This window comes from Cynocephalus volans, chromosome 6 (assembly GCF_027409185.1).
Source record: "Cynocephalus volans isolate mCynVol1 chromosome 6, mCynVol1.pri, whole genome shotgun sequence".
NCBI classification, from domain to species: Eukaryota; Metazoa; Chordata; class Mammalia; order Dermoptera; family Cynocephalidae; genus Cynocephalus; species Cynocephalus volans.
Window position 1 is genome coordinate 69,562,985 of NC_084465.1, and position 22,640 is coordinate 69,585,624.

The 22,640-nt window shown below is 38.2% G+C and overlaps 1 protein-coding gene across 1 annotated transcript in view; it reads right to left on the reverse strand.

The window, feature by feature from the left end:
- Window positions 1-22,640, reverse strand: part of SLC25A13 (solute carrier family 25 member 13) — a 192,309-nt gene that overhangs the window by 101,849 nt on the left and 67,820 nt on the right. Inside the window, exon 4 of the mRNA XM_063099805.1 lies at window positions 17,066-17,181. Within this exon, the coding sequence (XP_062955875.1) occupies window positions 17,066-17,181 (116 nt within the window). The remainder of the gene's footprint in view (window positions 1-17,065; window positions 17,182-22,640) is intronic.

Genomic DNA, 22,640 nt, shown 5'->3' on the forward strand with positions numbered 1-22,640 from the left:
GTGAATATACCAAAATCCACTGAATTGTATATTTTAAATGGATAAATGGGTGAGTTACATTCCAATAAGTTTTTTTTTTTTTTTTTTTTTTAAATCTGGGACTATCAGAGATCTGCCTCTTACTGATGAGTAACAATGGGCAAACTGCTTACTCTGACTTAATTCTCTCAGTCCTTAAAATGAAAATGAGATATCTATCTTAGAGGGTTGTTCTGGAGTTAATGCCTAATTCAATGTTCTAAACAGTAGGTGAGCACTAAAATGGTAACACACCAAAATCTAAGGTCTTAACTATAATGAAAATTATTATTGGGGCACCAAATATTTACAAATAATACAAAGAAAAGCAGGCACAGTATGATTTGGAAATATCATGGTTTATACATTTTTCAAAAAGCAATAATTTTCCTCAAATATTGAAACTCCATCCTTCCCTGAGCTCATATACCAAAATTTTGAATGAAAAGTGATCAAAAACTAAGTAATTTTCTATTATGTTTCTTAAAGTATAAAATTAAGAAAGATTAAGAACCTCCACTCTTTACTTTGAAGATATTTCAGATACTAGAAATATTTAATTGGCAAATTACTTGCACATGCCATTAAGTGGTTAGACTGAATTTGTTTTTTTACAAATTCTATGGGCTCTTATTCCTTAACCTCCACCACACTATAATCTGAAATCATCAAGGTCTTCACTTATGCAAATTTCAACTTTCTACATTTTTGTTTCCATACAGAATAACTAAATTAATGCACTTTAATTTCTAAAAGATTCAGTTTTTGAAGATGCAAATCAATGAAAATGAGTTTCCCATTAATATAAAAAAGATTCATCAAGCTATATTATTTCAAACACTAAACCATAATCCCTCTCTCATGGATTCTAAAACTTCCATTAATACAATAAACACAAAAAGGATATTTCGGTTAACAGGAAAGTAACCTCTCTCGGAGGCAAAGAGCTGCTAAATGGCCGGTGCACTTTATCTCTGAACAGCTTCACGCTTTTTCTAAGGCGTGCTAAATTCTCAAAGAAAGTTGTGGTTTTGCTCTAAGGGAAATAATATTCCACCCTGCTGATATGGTTAACAACAGCTTATATGGCCATTGTCTTTTAAGCAGTTAGCAAAAGACAAATTGTTGAATTCGTAAGTCAAATAATATAATAGAGTAAGTGGCTGCAGACCTATCTCTACTGCCATATGTTCCAATATCAAGGTTGCCATTTCAAACCCTTTTGACAAGTGCCTTTTTATATTAATCACAGTTAAGGGTCTGAAGAGGAAAGAAGTATTCTGTCTACAATTCAGACTTGCTCAACGAAGTGCCAGGGGGAAAATGGGTGCCATTAAAACAGAGTAAGTACAGCATAAGTACATCACATTAAAACTGAGTTCTCTATAAGCCCCTGTAAACATTTTTTTATTATTATTATTCTGAGCATGTAGGTAGAGCGGTGATAAGTATCTTTCAATAAACAAGCACAACACAGCCAAGCTGAGGCAAATATTATATTGAAGTCATAAATGGTGTTGGTGTATGTAAAAATTAGGGCAAATTTAAAACTCTTCCCTTCTGTACTTAGAGAAGGATGGAACTACCCTGACTTAAGGTCATGTAGCATCCTGAAAAAAACTGTCCTTATAATGCCAGAAGACAAAGTTCTGGTTCCTATAAAACCAGTCACTTTCTCCCTCTGGGCCTGTTTCTTAATCCATGAAAGAAAGCCATAAATATACCAGCCATTGTTCAACTGAAGTATGAACTATGTTCCCGTGGAGAACTCATTTAAAACACATTCCCAAGCCCCACACCCAGAGATTCTGAATCAGTAGATTTGAGATGGAGCCAGGGAGTCCACAGTTGTAACCAACACCCCCATGCCATTACAATGAGAAACCATAGTCGGTCTCATTGATAAGAATCCTTCCTATTGTAAAATCTGATGGGTCCATAAATCCTCAAGATTAATACACTATTTAAGTCACCATAGTGAACGTTAGTTAACAACAAAGGCTAACGGCCGGCAGATATTTAGCATAAGATATCAATGCATTATCTCACATGTATTAACTAAATCAATAGCAGAGAGGCCAACAGATATTCTGAATCTATCTGTTAGAAAAAATATTTTCAATTGGGTAAAATAAATCATTAGCAGCCTTCCATAATAGCAAAAGTAGGTCAGTCAAAATGGTAGAGGCTTACAGCAGACTGTGGTCACTCTCCAGACATATAAGCTGGCTTTAATCATCTGTTAAGTCAATTATTGTGAACCTTCATCTCCACCAGAAAAGAACACAACCAAAAAACTCCAATGCTTTGAAATTTTTAAAGCATTACAAAGAATCTTAATTCATTCTCTAAATGCAAGTATAATATCTATATTGTTTTGAAAAACAGTTTCCTAAGCTAGTTTCGTTAGATGGATGTTATAAAAAATAATTTTCTTGCAAAAGCATTAACATACACTTAACCTCACTTAAATGCTTCAAGAGCAGATATACTACAAATGTACACCCACAGTGATCCCATAAGTATAAAACCATTTTATTTCAATTAAAACGTCTAACTATCCACCCCCAACATATACCTAAACTGTAATTTTCTCTGAGAACTTCCAATATGTTCTTGATTTTGTTTCCTTTATCAACCTATCAGAGCAAAAACTGCTTTGCAACTGTTGGAAGAAATCAGTCATTAGCAGCAAGATTACAGCAAATTTTCCAATTTAGAAAAACTGCATTTTTATCTCTCACTTACACTGAAAGAATAATGGTATAATTTTACTATTTTTAAATGAGCAGTACAGTTTAAAATGGTCAAATTTTCCCAGGGCTCCAAGTTTTAGAATTTTCTGTTAGCTTTGTGTTCTCTACACCTTCTTCCCTATACATAAGTTCTCTTCACCCTTCATCTTGCACACACACACACAACACACATACACGCAAGTGCGTACGTACGCATGGGCAGCAGCCCCCGATCCAGCCTCTCCACACCTCACCGACAGTCTTCTAAAGAACAGTTAACCTGCAGGCAGTAGTTAACTAAGGAGTAGCTTCATGTGGTTATTGTGATTTACTCTCCAATTGACATTCTTCCACCTTCTCAACAGGCCTGCCTTTTTGTTTTCTCCCTATTTTTAAAATGGAGTGATGAAGTAGCAAAAAGCACAATATTTTAGCCATTTGAGCATGGACGATTCTCAAATTATCCCACCAACTGGAAGTGCTCTCTGATACTACTATCTTCCAAAATTGAAGCCATTACAGTCAATCGTGTAAATCCGTATTTAGCTTTTCGTAAATAGTAGATTTTTGACCCAATGAACTGGAACAGGTTTTGAATAGTGTCTAGGATCTCTGACAAGATACTCAGCAGCCAGGCATGCCACAATTCTTATCAGTGTTGAGGTTATTTACTTTCAATACTCGGATGTTCTTATTTGGAATTTTCATTCTCTATTGGAAGGAGAGTGTGTAGAAGAAAATATACTTGGGTGCCCCCCACCCCCAAATAAAAAAATCTACTGTAAAGCGATAAGTTTCTTTCACCAAAATAACATATTTTTTTTTGAAACACCAATATCAGACTCAATATTAACAAGGAATTTTCCCCAAATAATGCTCCTTCCAACTTCTAACCATTTTTGCTCTTGGCTATCTTTTTGAATATTTCATTTTCCAAGTGTCTTTACAAAGATGTTAACAAATTACTTTCTTTCCAGTGAGCTTTAAAAATTATGTCTAAAGTTTGTCCTCTTCTAGTCCAGTACTGACATTCCTCTAGCTTTTTATATTTAATATTAAATTTGGGTGCTTACCTTCAAAACTTTTTATTTCCATACTTTTAAACAGTCATTTTCTGCAACCGGAATCAAAGTGACTGAAGTGGCTTGTTTCCATGTATTTTTTTCATGTCATCTAGCCTATTTTCCCAAAGTACACCAATGTCATATTAGTCATTGCAGGTGTTCCTGGACACAATCTAATTTGAACCCAGAAAGGATCTCTCCTCCAAACAACAATAGCCATGTCAGAGAACTGAGTAGCTGAGAAGGACTGGCTTGGAATTAAGAATTAACTAGCCTAGAAATTGCCTCAGTTCTGTTGGTTTTGTTTAGGGTGACTCACGCAAAAGAAAGGTCCTGTTCAAATAAGTTTCCTAAATGCCAGTTTAAACAAAGTTAATACATTTATTTTTTCTGCAGGACTTCTCAGAGCCTTAATAAACTAAGAGTTTTAGGCTTTATGATTCTCTAATAAGAGAGTCCTTTTTCAGACAACACATCTTAACATAAACAGGAAACACCACACTAAAGTAACTAAACTTACAATATCGTTGAATAGTGAAGATGAAAGGACAAAAGTCCAGTATAGTTTCCAATAAAAGGGCAAGACTGGACTAGTTTCTTTTGGACTCTAGGCTGACTGACTGAGCTGCAGCAGCAAGCCAGCCAAGGCCTCCCAGTGTGACACAGGGTGTAGGCTAGTTTCTTCCATTCCAGACTCCACGAAAATTAGAGCCAATCCCTTTCAAAGTTCTCACTAGGCAGTCAACCAAATGGCTCTTTCTGTACTTTTTATAATTCATTAGTTACTCTACATTTATTTCAGTTATAGAAAAATGTACTTTCCAATCTATTTCTTGTACTATATAATGAGTTTTCTGATACATTTCACTTTATATATCTAAAATCAAAAAGCATTCAACAACTGATAGTACATTTTCAAGTCACACATAAACTGTTCTACAATCAAAGTTTTCAACAGCAATACTAGAAAAGTCTTAAATGAGATATATGTCCACTAGTTCAACTGCTCTTCTACAAAAAACTGTTTTTATCTTTGGCAGATCATTCACCCCTTCAAGATTTGCTAAAACCTATGCAATTTCACCCTAGGAAAAAAAAATGCTCATTTAGACAAAATGTTACAAACAACTGTAGCCATTCATGAACTCTGTGATACTTATCTAGGCCCCCAGAGTTGAGAACCTCTGCCTTTAAAGTTCAATTAAAACCACAGACCAGCGCCCCCCCCAACACCCACACATATACCATCTCTACCACCAACCCTTGGATCATGAAATTGGGTTATGTTCACATACTAAGAATAACTTTAAAATTGCATATAAAACATGTTTCATTTAGTTTTGTTCTCTGTAATGAAAAAGATAGACAAAAAAGTCAAAAGAAGAGAAAAACATGTGATGGTATTATGCAAATAAACATTTTAGATTTTAACCTAAGGAAGTGCTATAGTATAGAACATACTTTGAATTTTCAGGGGGTCCAGTTGTGACTTTCACTAGACAAAAGTGGGATTCAAGCCCTCCATTACTATTGAGATAGGCTACTAAGGTCAGCCAATGCAGATACAACAACCAAAGAAATATCAATGAGTAGGAACAGTTAATGTCTTAAATTAGCATTATAATATTTCAGGACAATAGTTTCATTAAATACACACACAGACACACACACTTCCTTAAAACCAAAAATGGACATTTCCATTTGCTCCCCCAGCATGAATAAATAAGAAACAGGGTAAAATGGAAGTGTCTGAGAAACTACCACTCACAACATGTCTGCACCAATATGCTCAGATGCCAGGTAAGTCCTTTCAAACCTTGACTTTCAGCTCCACTCACTAAATGGGGTGATTGCCTGCTTCACATAGATACCATGAGGCCTAAACAGTAATCACAGGCATTCGTGCCTCTGGCTTTGACCCACTCGAATCAACACAACAAGAATCATCTCTTCCAAGCATCAGCTTGAACCTGTCCCTGCCTTCCCAAAGAACCTGTGGTGACTCCCAATTGCCTCTCATATCAAATACAAACTCTTGCTCAGAGGCCTTGTGGTCGGTACCCCATCAAATGGCAACCACTCCCCCAAGTACCCATGTCTGCTCAGCTGCACCCCTCAGTCAAGGGCCTCCTAGACTATGGAGCCCCTCTGTCCTCAGCCTCCACAAAGACCACCTCCCCTTCCTTCTCTAAAGCCTGTGATTCTCTACTCCACCCAGATTCTGTTCACATCAAATCATAAAGCTTTCCTGGATAAAGCCCAGTTCATGTGCATTTCAGTAAGTTACCTACACATATGTGTTAATGGGACAACTTTCTACATATCCTGAGAACTCTAACCCAGGTACGTTCTTTTCCTTCTAATTACTTTCTACCATAGTAAAACACATCTTAACTGATGTATTTGCTTATGGTTCTTTACTTCTTCATGAAAAATATTAAATTCTCCTAACATCTGATATAGACTGAGACCACAATGAGCTAATTGACTCCTATCTAGATGATGAAAGGCCCACCCCACGGAGGAGTGTAAAAACAACCAGGGGGGTTGGTGTGGCACAGTGAATAAGTCAGCCAAAATCAGGCTGCTCCCCTGGTTCCCAGGCAAACCCATGACTATGGCAAGTTACTTAACCTCCCCATGCCCATTTCCTCATCAGAAAAATAAGAATTACAATAGTACAGACCTCCTAGGTTACAAGGATTGAATGATGAAATTAATTATAAAGCGCTTAGCCCAGTACGTTGTAAGTGATGAATAAACTTAAAGATAAAAATGGTTATTTCTCTTATGATATTATATAAAACCACAATAAGACCAATAGCTACTACCTGGTCCTTTTTTTCCTTGGACCCTTCTCTTACCCCACGGCCATTCAGGAGCCAAGTCATGTAAATTCTCTCTTGGGAATGGCCCTGCTGGGGTCCGCCACCCCCTGCCTAGACTGCTATTGCACTCCCCAAATGACCATCACCTCCAACCCTTTCTCGAATGCAAAACCATATCACTCGTTCAGTATGTACACATCTTCAGTCACCCTCTGCCTACTCAGATAGTCTCCTTCCCTCCTACCCACTTACCCCACTTTAAATTATAGATGGTATATCCTGACATATTATATATTTTTTACTTGTTTACTGTCTCCTTCTCTAATATGTTCCTCCAATGTGCCAGGCATACTCCATCCTTAGAACTTGGGCAATGGCTATTCCTTCTGCCTGGGACAGTCTCTCCCCTCCTCCAACCCCATATCCACATGACTAATTCCCTCACCTCTTTAAAAAAAAAAAAAAAAAAAACTTTATTGAGGTAAGAACACCTAACATGAGACCTACCCTCATAATAAATTTTTAAGTGTACAAAACAGTATTCTTAACTACAGGCGCAATGGTGTACAGCAGATCTCTAGAGCTTATTCATCTTGCTTGACTGAAACTTTGTGCCTTTTGATTAGTAGCTCCCCACTTCCCACTCCCCCAGGCCCTGGCAGCCACCACTCTTTGATTCTATGAACTTGCCTATTTTAGATAACACATATAAGTGAAATCATGCAGTATTTTTCCTTCTGAGACCAGATCATTTTGCTTAGCATAATGTCCTAAGGTTCATTCATGTTGTTGCATATCTTTTTTATGGCTGAATGACATTCCATTGTAACTTTATACCACATTTTCTTTATCCAGCCATCATCAATGGACATTTCAGGTCATTTCCACATCTCGGCTATTGTGAATAGTGCTGTAATGAGCATACGAATTTCACTTTCTCAATGAAACCAATCCTGAATATCCTGTTTAAGACAGCAGTTCATCCCCTCATCTATCCAGTACTCTTAAGCCCTCTTACCATGCTCTACTTTTTTTTTCCTTATCACTTATCTCCTAAAATTAGAACTCTATCATTTATTTGTTTGTTTATTTTGTTTCCCCTGCTAAAATATAAGCTCCATAAGGGAGGAAATAAATCTTTGTTTTATTTACTCATGTCATGTATCCCAAGGGACTAGAACAGGCTTGGTACATAACAGTTGCTCAATAAATTCCTTTTGAATTAATTTTTTGGATTAATGAATGCATTTATTGAATAAAGTAATTAACCTCTTTGCCCAGATCGTCACGTCACTGTCAACAGGACCCGCCATCTACCTTTACAATGTTATCTTGCCCTCTTCCCTAAGTGAACCTCCCATGAGGCCCTGAACCCGTCCCCTCACCCTACCTCCTCCACATTAAGTTTTTGCTCACATGGTCTTCTCGATCTCAAACTGTCCTCTCTCAATTCCATTGTTTGAATATTAATACCTCTGTTTGTGTGAGTCTTGGTATGTTTCATGAACTTCCTTTATATCCTACAAGGATGTTCATCTCCTTGAAAGATGGACCTGAGTCTTCCTTACATTTGGACGCAGGCACACCTAGCACAGGACCTTACACAGAAGAGGTGTTCCATCAAGATGATGATGGAATCAAAACCTCATTTGACAGATGGGGAAAGGGCCAATCTGATAATGTGGTCACATGTTCATTAACTCAGATAGATCCTGATGACTTCCAACTTGGTTCTCTTCCCGGGATACCTCTCCATTTACCTGACCCTCTGCCCACATTCTAGCTCTATATTCCATCATAGCAGAGAGCTGCTGGGGCATCCCAAATTCCTACTCTGAAACAGATGTGGGTACCCAACACACTGCTGCAGTAGGACTCTACTCAACAGATTAGGAGAAAAGTCAGCGGAGCCACAGCACAATCTCAACAAGGCCTATGTTAAGTCCTTATCTTACATGATCAACCTGACACCTGCACCCAGGGTGAAGGTCTTAGACTTAAGGCAACTGAGGGCCCACACCTTGGAATCAGGCCTAACTGGATTCAAATCTATTTCCTCAAGTTACTGTGATTCGCTATGGGAACTTGGACTTTCATAACTATTTTTTGCCCTGTTTTAAAAACTGTAGTAAAATATATAACCTAAAATTTACAATTTAACCATTTTTAAGTGCATAATACTGGGGCATTAAGTACACTTATACTGCTGTGCCATCACCACCACCATTCACCTCCAGAACCTTCCTTTCTAATCTTCCAAACCAAAACTCAATACTAATTAAACTCTAACTCTCCCTTCCCTTTTATCTCCAGCCCCTGGAAACCACCATTCTACTTTCTGTCTTTATAAATTTGACTCCTCTAGGAATGTCATATAAATGGGATCATATAACATTTGTCTTTTTGTGACTGGCTTATTTCACTTAGTATAATGTCCTCCAGGTTCATCCACATAGTATACATCAGAATTTCCTTCCTTTTTAAAAGGCTGAATAATATTTCATTGTGTGTATATACAATTCTTTGTCAATGGATATTGGAGTTGCTTCCACCTTTTTGACTATTACGAATACTGCTGCTATGAACACTGGCTATTACGAATACTGCTGCTATGAACACTGGTATACAAATAGGTTTGAGTCCCTGCTTTCATTCTTTTGGATATACACCCAGAAGTGAAATTTTTCCTATCTTTCTTGATCCTCACTTTCCTCATCTGTAATAGGGACAATAACATCACTTCATAAGGTTGTTATGAGAATTAAGTGAGAGACTATATGTAAAATTCTTATCGTAGTACCTAGCATATAGTAGATACTCAATAAATGATAATAATTATTACTAACTTTATTACCATCACCAGCAAAAGGACTTTTTACAGCAATCACTGATTAACCAGGAAAGCATCTCATCACCATTTCAGAAATAGAAAGATCAAGTTTCTTCACATCCAGCTCTAGCCAAGGGCCTCTCAGCTTGGAGGCCACACCATCAGAAAAACAGGTGCCTGTAGCAATTCTGCCTACTTCTTCTTGCAATACTTGTGTAGCAGGCCCAGGCCAGGGTGATAGCATCTCAAAAGCAGGTATTTTAAAGCTGCTACAGCTCATTTAAAAAAGAAAAAAAGCAGTCACTGTAGCATGCAAGACACATGACCATGTCCTCATAGTCATGTCTTTCCATGTGATGTCAAGAAAGGTCACCTGAACTGTGAGAGACCCTATATCTACTATCCAGCCACAACTAGGCAATCTTAATTATCTACACTTATTTGAAAAAGAAAATGAATGAGACTTAATAGCAAGAAGAGTCACATAACTTTGACTTATTTGATCCCAAGTTAAAGTTTCATGTGATAGAAACACATGACAGAGGGGTTTATCATGAACCAAATTTTTCAGAATTTGTAAATAATATTTAAATTAATAAATGCATCCTTTCAAACCATATTACACACAGAGAGGAACACTTTTTTTTTTTTTATATTTTCTTAATGTTTTCCAACTTCCTGGAGGTATAATTGAGTAATAAAAATTGTATATATTTAAAGTATACAGTGTGAGGTTTTGATATACATACAACCTATGAAATGATTACCACAATCAAGTTAATTAACATATCCATCACCTCACATAATTACCTTTGAGTGTCGTGAGAATACTTTCTGTTAGCAAATTTCAGGTAAAAAATACATTATTATTACCTGAGGTCACCATGCTGTACATTAGGTCTCTGGAATTTATTCATCTTATAACAGAGAGTTTGTAACATTTGACCAAATTCTCTTCATCTTCTCCACCCATTGATCTCTGGTAAACAAACTTCTACTCTCTATTTCTGTGAGTTCAACGTTTTTAGATTCCACAGATAAGTGAGATCATGCAGATTTATCTTCATTTCTTTGAAAGAAAGAAACTTCTTTGTTTCATAGCTCATAGCAAACACCCAGATATCGCCACAGCATACCATTCTACTAAGCATCTTAATCCCTAGTCTTAATATCATCACCTTATACATATCTCTGTCAATACCCTGGTGCAGGGGTCAGTAAACTTTGTTCTATTAGCCCACCAGCTGTTCTTGTAAATAACCTCAGCAACATAGCCACACCCACCATTTACGTATTGTCCATAGCTATTCTCTGCTGCAACAGAGTTAAGTAGTTGTGACAGATACCCTAAGCACACAAAGTCCAAAATATTTACTATCTGGCCCTTTACCGAAAAAGGTTACCACCCATGATCTAGCATAAAGAGTAATACTTTAAAAAAAGAAAAAGAAAACCATGCTGACTCTCCAAAAATGTAAGTTTTAAAGATATAAGGCCTTAAATTTCATAAGTTGGAATTTTTATAAATATCTCCTCACATACTAGCACAGAGATGTATAAAATAATGGTACTTAATTCATTATTTCCTTCTTTCAGTTAAATGACTAGATAATCAACAACCATCATTTTCTAGCTCCTCTTCTTATCCTACTTGTCTTCTACCATGATTTCCTTCCTTTCGCACACCTCTCCTTCCTACTCTGGTAACCAAAATTTGAAGTATCAGTAACATTCCAATTCACAGAATTCTGAAGTTTCTTTCCATTTATTATATTCAATATATGCTGATATAACATAAATCTATTGAAATATTTATGAACTTAAAAAGTCAACTCTTGATCTCAGGTATAAAATTCAGCACATATTCCTACAACCTTCTATCTGAGGCATTTGGCACTGATTCCTACCATCAGTGGTCTCATCTGCAAAATGCCAGAAGTGCGCTAAAATCTTTAGATGACAAATAACATAGATATGCTCCTTTTCCCTTTCAAAATTTGCAGTCTTCACTGACTTGGATCTTTCAAATTGTGGTGAAGCAGGTACACTAACATTTGTTACTAAGTAAACTTTTATTTAAATACTTTAAAAACCCTTAAGAGAGTAAGAAATTTACTTATATCTACACAGACACTTCAGATATAGATACATAGTCAATGCAATAACCTTCAAAATCCCAGCAGGATGTTTGTGGCAATCAACAACTTATTCCAAAGTTGGGTTCATAATGAACAGAGCCAAGAATAGCCAAGATAATCTTAACGAAAAAGAATGAAGCTGGAGGACCTGCCAGATATCATGGCTTATTAAAGCTGTAGTAGTTAAGACAGTATAGTATTGGTGGATAATAGATAATTATAAAAAAAGAATAGAGAGTTCACAAGGAGACCCCATGTGATTTACAATAGCAGTGCCACTGTAGTGCAATAAAGAAAAGTGATCCTTTCAATAAATGGTGCTGGGTGAACATATCCTTGGGGAGCGGGGGGAGAAGAAAGCAGTGAGGAATCTTGACCCCTACATCCAATACCACACAAAGATGCATAAACAAACAAATTCTAGGAAAACGAAAATCTAAATTTGAAAGGAAAACAATAAAACTTGGGGAAGGAGACTATCTTCATGGCCTTGGGGTAAGCAAAGGTTTCTTAAGCAGGACACAAAAAATACTGTCCACAAAACAAAATGATAATTTGTACTACATTAAAATTAGGAACTTATGTTCCTCAAGACTCCATTAGATGAGTTAAAGTACAAGCCACAGAGTAAAAACATCTGTGAAATATGTAACCCACACAAGCCTTGTATTCAAAAAAATAGGCATACCATGGAAGAGGACACGTAAATGACCAATAAATATGAAAGAAGCTGCTCAACTCATTAGGAATAAGGAAAATGCAAATTAGAGCCACACAGTGAGATATCATTAAAATAGAAATGACTTGGTAATACCCAGTTGGCAAAGATATGGAATAGACAGAACTCTCACACATTGATAGTGGGAGTGTTAACCAGTACAATCACTTTGGAAAACAGTCTGGAAAGAGCTACTGAAGCTAAATATGTACACATTTTCTATGACTCATCAATTCTGCTCCTAGAAATTCCCACACTTACACACCAAAAAAAAAATATGTAAAAGAATGTTCAAAGCATATTATGGAGTGTAGTCAAAACTGGAAATGTCCCAAATGTCTATTAACAATAGGATATATACATAAATAAATAAATTAGGATAGAGTTACACCATGGAATACTACACAGCAAAGAAAGAGAATATAGTAAAAATATATACAACAACATGGATGAATCTCACAAATAAAATGTTAAATAGAAGCAGCCAGACCAAAAGAGTACATTCTGTGTTGTCCCATTTATACTAAGTTTAAAAACAGGCAAAGCCAACTGATGGTGACAAATGTCAATTGTTACCATTAGGACTGAGGGCAGTGGCTGGGAGGAGACCTCTGGATTGCTGGTACCAGTACCATCCTCTTTCTGATGTGAACGGTGGTAAACAGGTATATACACTGTATAAACATTCATCAAGATGCATACTTATGACCTGTACATTCTTCTGCACATATGCTATATACTTCAATAAAGTATACTGTGGTACTTCAAAAAGTTCACAGAAAGTAGAATTAAAAGATAGTTCCTTGTACCGGACAGCCGCCAAAAAAAAAAAAAGATAATATGAATCTTTCCATGAATTTTTTGAAGTACCTTCATATAAAACAGTCATATAAAATAGGTTTAAAAAAAGCAAATGAAAATATTTATAAGAAATTTTTTTCTCTTCATACAGAATCACAAATTACTAACTAGAGGGCCGCCCTGTGGCTCACTCAGGAGAGTGAAGTGCTGATAACACCAAGGCCGCGGGTTCGGATCCCTATACAGGGATGGCCGGTTCGCTCACTTGGGAGAGCGTGGTAATGACAACACCAAGTCAAGGGTTAAGATCCCCTTACTGGTCATCTTTAAAAAAAAAAAAAACACATTACTAACTAGAATTTGCCAATAACACTGACATCCTGTCATACACCTACTGATATGTCAAAATGCTACTTATAGATATCGGGTATCAAAATAAGAACACATGGTGAGAGCAGGAATATTGGAGATAAGTTTGCCCTCAAAGGAAATAGGAGAATATAATGAACTATCAAAGGAACAAAACTGGCCTAATCAAGATCTTCATTGTAGCAAACACAGAGAGTGATCCAGACATGAAAATATGGTAAATGTACACAAGTCCCCAGAGAAAACAGAACAAGGTCCACTGAAAAGTGACACTTGATTATGTATGTCTCCCTCCATCTGATTTTTGTTTAGTGCATATCAGCATCAGTGTTAATGGGAGTGTGAACACCACCCACTTATTGACGACACTGGTGCATACTGAGCTTAGTCGCCCTGCTCCAAACACATTCCTATGTGGAAACCCAATAGGTAAACAGATAAAGTGTGGAACTGCTCTCACTCTAGATGAGATGCAAGGCTGGGAGGCATGTGGGAGCTGAGACCCCACCCCAGCCTTCCCTGCAGCCCATGGGAAGGCCCTAGGTGAGCCTGGGTATGGTGCGCAAATCATGCTCACCCCATGCTCACCACAACTGACCAAGCCGACATGGGAAGTATTAACAGGGCCCTTTCCTCTCTCACCACTCCATGTTGACTCCTCCCAAAGATGCACACCAAGGTAGTCGAGGGTCATTCTTGGGTGCAGGAATTACAAGGAGCTGAGGAAGTAACCAGAGGTGAGACTGCCATTACACATATCTCATATGAGCAGACGTACAAGCATCTCCTCTGAGCAGCCAGCCAGTTTACAGATCTGGATTCTCACTCTCTAAATACTTTGGGTTTACGAGACCAGGATTGACTAGGTAAGTCCACTCTTTTTTGTTCAACTCTGGTTTTGTTTTGTTTGTTTTAATGTCTTCAGCTCCATGATGAGTTTCCTGGAAAACATACTTATGGCTAGCTTCTTATAAAGGTACCTGCTGTTGAAACATGCCTTAGGCTGCCACACCCCCTATATGATTTTGCTTACTAGGGCAAAAGACTGTTACCCACACCACCTATATTTGATGACCTACGCTTCCCTATGAAAAATGTTAGAAGTCAGCTATTAATTTGTGGTTTGATAGTCATTTGGGTATCTTAATATTTCTCTTTCAGTTTAATCCGAAGTAGGGATTAATGGCTCAGAAAACTCAGGCTATGTTTTATGACACCCACGGTGAAAATTCCATCGGCTCATCACAAAGATACACAGAGCATGCAGACAACATGTTGTTTTGTGAGACAGGCAAATTCTAGAATAAATTACCTACAGAAGGCGGGGCATTGGTAGAGGGGCTGTACATTCTTCTACAACAGTTATGCACGCCAATGACATAATATTAGCTCCTTGAAATAGGGGCTTCCAGTCTCTCATGTCTTGAGAAACGGGACAGAGTTCAACATACAGCATGTGGTAAGCAAACTACTGGCTAATAAGCCAGTGGTTAAAATATGGAGAGTCCCAAAGAACAAGAAAAAAAGAAAAAGAAAACAAAAATCCTTTCTCTTCAGGGTATTTCTTTTTGTATTATTATTTTTACAAAGGCCTTCATTTTCCAGAAAGTGACTTTATATGCAGTAGATCTTTTAATCCTTGCATAGTCCTATCAGGTAGGTATTCCGATTTTATAGATGAGGAAAATAAGGCTCAGAAAGTTGAAATGACTTGTCCATCAATAAACAGCTAGTGAGAAGAGAAACGGAATTCTCATGCCGCTGTGCTTTCCACAGTTCACATCCTGCTCCTTCACCTGTTCGTTCTTTCCAACCACACTCATGCACACACCTCTCTGCACTGGTGAAAGTCTCCTGTTACTTTCCTCCACCAGGGCCAGTGGTGTGTCTGGAACCACAAATATCCCTTGCTACTTCATACCCATGAAGGGAAGACTGGTCAGGATCAAGGAAACCACCTAAAGCCCATTCCTCAGTCCTCCCAACTCACCCAGCTCGCTCCCATTCCTCCCATCCAGACTTGCTGGGGCAAGTAGGAAGATGAGAGAACACACCTGTGATGCACGGTGCTGAAACTCACAGGCTTTTCCTTGTTCATCCCAAGGAAATGCTATCATAACATTTTCCTCAACCTGGCTTACACGGGGTAAATCAATGCCACCACGAGCTAGCTGCTCATTTATTACTTGAAGATTTTAATAGGAACATTTTTTTACTGGCTTTCCATTGGAAAGTTGTGGGTGTGGTGATGCTAAGAGGAATTGGGTGATGGAAAAGGAAATAAACTACAGTTCATCTAAAAATTTTTAAATATTAAATAATCCTCATGAAGTGTTAATGGAAAGCATCTGAGCTTCTAGAAAGAAAACAAGGCAAATATATAATTTTTTGCCTTTGCCCTAGATGATGTGACATTAAATAACTGTCTTATTAAATGAGCATGGAGGTATGAGGGTAGGTAGGGTGGAGAAGGTTGGTAGAATAAACCTATTATAATATTTTACCTATACTTTATGTTGTTATTATCTTCATTTTTTGATAAGGAAATGAGGACTTAGGTAGATAATTAACTTGTCTCAGAGACAAAAGTGGTAGAGCTGGAAGTGGCTAAGTCTCTCTGATTCTAGAACCTAAGTTCTATTACACATCTGTATATTTCTCACAATACATCAAATAAGACAAGCCCAAAAGTTCTGAATAAATTGGACACCATGAATACAGGCATTTAAAATGGGCATATTAGCCATCTTCCCTGAAAGTACAATCCGTATGCCCAGAGGGCTCCAAAATTCTTCCTGGGCAATGCTGTCACAGGTTCCGTGCTTACACAACCTATGCTGGACACCACATAGTCCAAGGGAGACATGATACTTTCTGTCAAATCTATCTTCAGTAGCCAGTTTATTTTTAAAAAAGAACTTACCACTGCCACACCACTTCCTGGTCTTCCCTTTCTTCTTAAAACTTGTAAGACTTCAGGGTTTTCTGCAGCTTTGTAGCAAGTCCCTGCAGATGTTTCTGCCTTTCAAGATAAAGGCAGCAGCAGCACAGCAGGCACTGCCAAGTGACGGGGTGTGCATTGTTTAGAAGAACAAGGGCCTCCTGCACCATTCTGAATCATCATTCATGCGCTGGGCAGTGCCTCTGGCCTCAAGCTACTCCATGAGGACAGGGAAGGACAAGAAGTACTGGGTGCATGGTAACTTCTGCTCAGAGGCAGTTGATCATCTTCTTCGTGCTCTCTGTGGAAAGCACTACTGATGGTGAAAGGAAGGGACACAAGTCCTGTGTGGCTGTCACCTCCTATGACTCTGTGAAGAGTCATGCCACATTCTCCCCCACCTTAAAACTAAATCAGAGTATCAAAATTACTAAGCCAGAAACTTATTTTTTCAAACAGGAAGACATTTCAACTAGAGTCTCAAAACTTGGAGATATGTTTGTTAAAAGGGCTATACTAAATCCTTAAAAGGATTTCCATATACTTACATTTCATTTCTGGGGGGAAAAAAGTGCTCACACAATCCACACTTACACAGGTATGCACACAATCATGCTCCTTACCAAAAGTAACTTCTCCTTTTCCAGCTTTGTCAAACAGCTGAAAGGCCACCATAAACAAAGCATCCGGGGCACACAGGACAGATTCAAATGCTACAAATTCTTGAAAGGATATTAATCTGCAACATAAAACCAGCATAAAGCATAAAGTCAGTAGCTTGTGGAAAATAAAAGCATATGCAAATATACACTAAGGGAAAAAATGAAACGTCACTGTCAAAAAATAAAATTCAAACCTAAAAATATTTATAAACACTTAGCATTTCTTTTTACATATAGTGGACTGAAATAACAAGGTACAGAATCTAAAAGACATGACAGGCTTGAGAATATGGTGAAACACTAAATGCATTATAATTTCAAATGTAACTGTTTTATCCAACATCATTTATGTTTCAGACCTCAGTCTTCTTCAGGTATTTTGTTAGATCCTATAATTAAAGCTTAGGCACTTTAGATTAAGACATGACTATAACAGCAAAACAGAGCAGCTTTGTTATTCATTAACACCCTTAGACACCATGTAAAAATGGCCCACTGATAGTCACTCACAACTGCTATCTACTGACCACATGAGAACTGAACCAGGGATATTACAGAGGGAAGTACAGATAAATCAGATAGAAACGTGACCTCAAGGAACTTCTAGTCTGGTAAGGCAGATACGACCAATACAAAGATAGCAGGATTCTGGTAGAAAATCAAAGAAGGCTTTGTGGCAGAAATAAAATTTGAGCTAGGCCTTTGAAAATGAGTAAAATTCAGATACGCAGTAAGGGGTGGAGATAGGAGGGCACTTCAAGCAGTAAGGCAGATGCAAGAAAGCTAAGAAGAGCACAAGGAAAATGGTGAGTGACTGTGTCTGGACAGTATAATGCATAATAGAGAACACTGTGAAATGAGATTAGAAATATGGGACCAGACATGGCCTTGAAGACAAGAAAAGGGCCTGGTCATGCTTCTCCAGGGTAAAAGGAGTGACAGAAAGTTTCTGAGGAAGATCATAACATGATCAAATCTATGCTTTAGGAAAACCATGACAGGCCAAGGATATTTTGACTTCCAAAGAGTAGACAGGTCCATAAAAGCTTTCCTAGCAATGTTTTTTTTTTTTTAAACCACTTTTGTATTTTAAATTTCTATATATTTCAGTGATACATTGAGATAGTCCAAGTCTCTGGAGAACACAGAGGAAGGAATAGAAATGTTTCATGTTTCACAGAACACTTAATGACTTCGAAACATCGTATAGAGAGAATAAATTTTTATACAAAGTGCTATAAAGTTAACTTAGCTGTGTCCCAGAAGGTTTACAATAATGCCACAAAGTAAGGAAAAAAATCCTGGTGTTCAATACAGTATCTCTAAATCATTCACCATCTAAAACATATCCCTCTGAATGCCAGAGAACACTCAGGAACAGCCTGTGTTACAGGAGAATACCTGCCCAGGGCATTTTATCCTCTGTTACGGTCTCTCTCACTGAGAATCTATGTGCAAGGAAGACCAGAGGAAGGAGGTAATAGGAAGGCAAGCAGATATGAATCAAATATTCTTGGATGAACTCAAGGAGCTTACTACCTATTAAGGCGAAGGGACGAATCATGAGCATATGTAACCACTAGAACGCAAGAGTTGAATGTCAAAAGCAAAAGCAGAAATAAAGCACCGAGGGGCACAAAAGAAGAAGTGATTATGCTGCCTGGAAGAGCCAGGGTAGGCTTTGTGTCATCTAAAAAATTTTAAAAGTTGAAAAGATCTTAGAGATCATCTAATTCAACCTCCTCGTTTTACTTTTGAGGAAACTGAAGCTGGAAGACATTAATGACATGGGTAAGGTGAAACAATTGGCTTCTGGCATTTTGGCCTAAAAACCAGGTCCCCTGGTTTCCGTTTGACGTGGGTAGAATTCCAACTGATGTGGGAAGATGGAGAGAGGAAGGAAGGGCAGAGAGAGGACATTCGACACCAGGCAAACAGCACAGTCCAGAGGTGAAAATAAATGGATGTGCTGTGATTAAAGAAGGATGTGGACTTCCTGAGCCTGCAACTAGCGGGTCATGAGAAGTAAAAGCCTGGCTTGAGCTAGGATGCCGGCTACCTGTGCAGGACCTCAAAGGCCAGGCTACAGAATCTCCACTTTTTTGCAGGCAGTAAAAAATTACTCAAAGTTTTTGGATTAATAAATGTCAGGTTCAAATCTTTGTTTCAGAGAAAGAACTGCTGTAGAAGATGAATTTAAAGCAGGAAAGATGAGATGTGGGGTAGAGCCTGACAGCTAGGGACAGCGGGGGTCTCAACCAGAGGGGAGCCTAGGAATGAAAACAGGGAAGGCTAGAGAAACACAGTGGAGGCAGTAACGACAAAACGTGGTAAGGACTGGATGTCACAGGCGGAGGGCAGGGAAAGAGGCCAGGATGCTCCCGAGACCTCCAACTTAACTAGTGAGATGGTGATACCACCACCACCAATCAAGAATTTAATAAAAGGAAAAATTGGAGAGAAGGGACTCATGGGAGAATGTGACCAATTCTGACTGAGTTAAATTCGAGGTGCCAGTGGGATGCTAAAGTATGGTGTCCAGCAGAAGCCAAAAGAGCCCGTGTGGTACTCAGGAGAGATGCTGGATGGGCTGAACTGTGTTCCCCCCAAATACTAACTCCACTACCTCAGAATGTGACCTTATTTGGAAACAGAGTTGTTGCAAATGTAATTAATTACAGTGAGGTCAGACTGAAGTAGGGTGGGCACCTAATCCAATGTGACTAAAGTCTTTATAAAAGAGGGAAACTTGGACACAGGCATGTACACAGGGAGGATGCCATGTGAAGAACGAGGCAGAGATCAAAGTGATTATTCTACAAGGCAAGGAATGCCAAAGGTTGCCATCAAATCACCAGAAGCTGTGCAACAGGCATGGAACAGATTCTCCCTCAGGGCTCTCAGAAACAACCCAGACAACACCTTCATCTTGGACTTCCAGCCTCCGGAACTTGAGACAACACATTTCTGTGGTTTTAAAACACCCAGTTTGCAGATTTTGTTACAGCAGCCTGAGGAAACTAATACAGAGTCAAGATGAAAAATACAGGTCTGGGAGTTTTTAAAGAAAGGTTACTTAAAGTGTGAATGAAACTGCTACAAGCATTTCACTTAGTGATGTTTCGTTTTCCTCTTAGGAAATGCCCTAACAAAGGAGAACTGTGAGGAACTCACCCGCAAGTCCACCACACGCTAGGACATCTGAAGCAAAGGGACAAATGTGTTTCTGAATGTCTGCTTCCTTATCACCACCCCACCACCCTGCTGAGCAGGCAACAGCAACCGTGTGGCCACACTATACTGCTCAACCAATGTAACTCACTGGCAGTTTATTGAGGCAGAAAACAATCATATTTGCTAAATTACCCCTGCACAGACATTAGGTTAGTTAAAAGAGAATCACACCATGCATTATCTAGAAAAGGGACATTTCTGTGTTGTGGTCTTAATAAAGAAAGGTTTAAATACGACTACAATAAAAAGAACATCTTACCTCTCTCAAAACAGTACAAGAAACCTGTAGACTACATATATGTGCGTGAACAAATCCTCCTCTGGCAATGTCAATGTTTCATAACCATAACGGGCCAATGAATATGCTGGTATTTTAGGCATATTACTGATAACAAAAAGGTGTGTAATCCTGTTAGTTACGAATATTATACATCTATGTAGGAGGTATATAGATGAACCATGAAATCATAATGTTCATCACGATCATTTTGGATTATTGAGTTAATCTGACTAAAAGGCTATCATAATAATTATATAGTACTATGCTCATTTACAGCATGGTATCGAAAAACGTTTATATATATTTTCATATAAACAGTGCTTCAATCTTGCTTTACAGATTTAATGGGTATTAACATAAGTTACAACAAAGAATACAAGCATAATCAAGTTCAGACCTGGCTGGTGAGCTCACTTAGTTCCTTTTCCACCCCCAACTCCCTAAAGTTCTTTGACAATGTTAGATACCCTTTAAAACTAATCTCATAGCTCTAATTAACTGTGTCTAGAATCTAAGGAACATTATTTGACACCAACATTCACCTGAAGCAACTAATAGGTGACATTGGTCACTTAACACAGAAGCAAATACTGAAGTCCCATTTCATAGGCCCGCACTGTTCAGAGATTAGGGAGAGTAGGTTTCTAACTACTCTATTTCATGGTTCTAGTGTTACCAGTGATTTTTTTTTTTTTAAGCATGTCATTTTTGTTTTCCAAACTACTAGAGCTACTGTTCTCCTTTTAGAAGCCATTTATAACAGCAGCAACTTTATGATTCCTTTAAAGTCTAGGTAAAACAGAAAAACAGTGCATGCTACTATAAAATACTGAGCCAAGGAGGAAAGAGATTCAAAGTGGATTACATCTGTACACTATGCTTACGACAACATTAAGATTATATATCTATCACACACAGAAAGATACTAAAAAGACATATTCCAAAATGATGACGGTGTTTCTTTCTTGTAGCATAACTTTAGACCCTTCCCCCCGCCACCCTTCTCAACTTTGCAAGGGACAGCTTATCTTGGAGATAATCAAAATAGAGTAGAGAATACAGACTGAAAACTGTATCATGGAAAAAGTGTTAAGTAACATAAGAGAACTGGAGATAAATTATGCAATGAATTCAGAGGAAGGAAAGCTTATTGTTACATTGGGAGAAAAGAAATGGGGAAAGTCTTAATGAAATTAGGAACATATGGCATCAGAGGGAAGATGTGACCAAATGTATATACAGTTGACCCTTGAACAGCACAGAGATTAGCAGTGCTGACCCCCACATAGTCAGAAATCCACATACAGCTTTTGACTCTCCCAAAACTTAACTGTTAATAACCTACTGTTGACCGGAACTTACCAGTGACATAAACAGTAGATGAATACATGCTTTGTATGTTATAGGTGTTATACAAGGATGCTTCAAAAAGTCTGTGGAAAAACAGAATTTAAAGATAACACACATCTTTCCACAAACCTTTTGAAGAAACCTTGTATACTGTATTCTTACAATAACTAAGCTACAGAAAATACTAAAAAAATCATAAGGTAAAATACATCTATAGTACTAAACAGTATTTATTGAAAAATAATCCGCATATAAATGGACCCGCGTTGTTCAAACCTATGTGGTTCAAGGGTCAACTGTGCAACATCAGTCTTGCAGTAGGGGTAAGATGCAGAGGTGGGGGGATGAGAGCCCACCAAGTGCAGTCTGGCTTCAGTGCCTCCTCTATGTGCAGGGCAGAGGGCAGTGCTAGGAACATACAGATGGAACGTGCAGTCTCTGCTCCCCAGAACTGCTGGTCCAGAAAGGCAGAAGGTAAGCCGGGAACCAAGGAGGGAAGATGCGGGTGAAGAGCCACAAGCAGCGCAGATCTCCTGGAGGGCAAGTGCTATGGCAGGTGTGGTGCTCACATCCTGGTCCTGAGGCCCTGATGGCAGACAAAGGCCTGAAATTTTTAGTGACACAATCAATTTGTGCTTCAGAATGTTTAATCTGGCCAAGGAGTGTTAAATG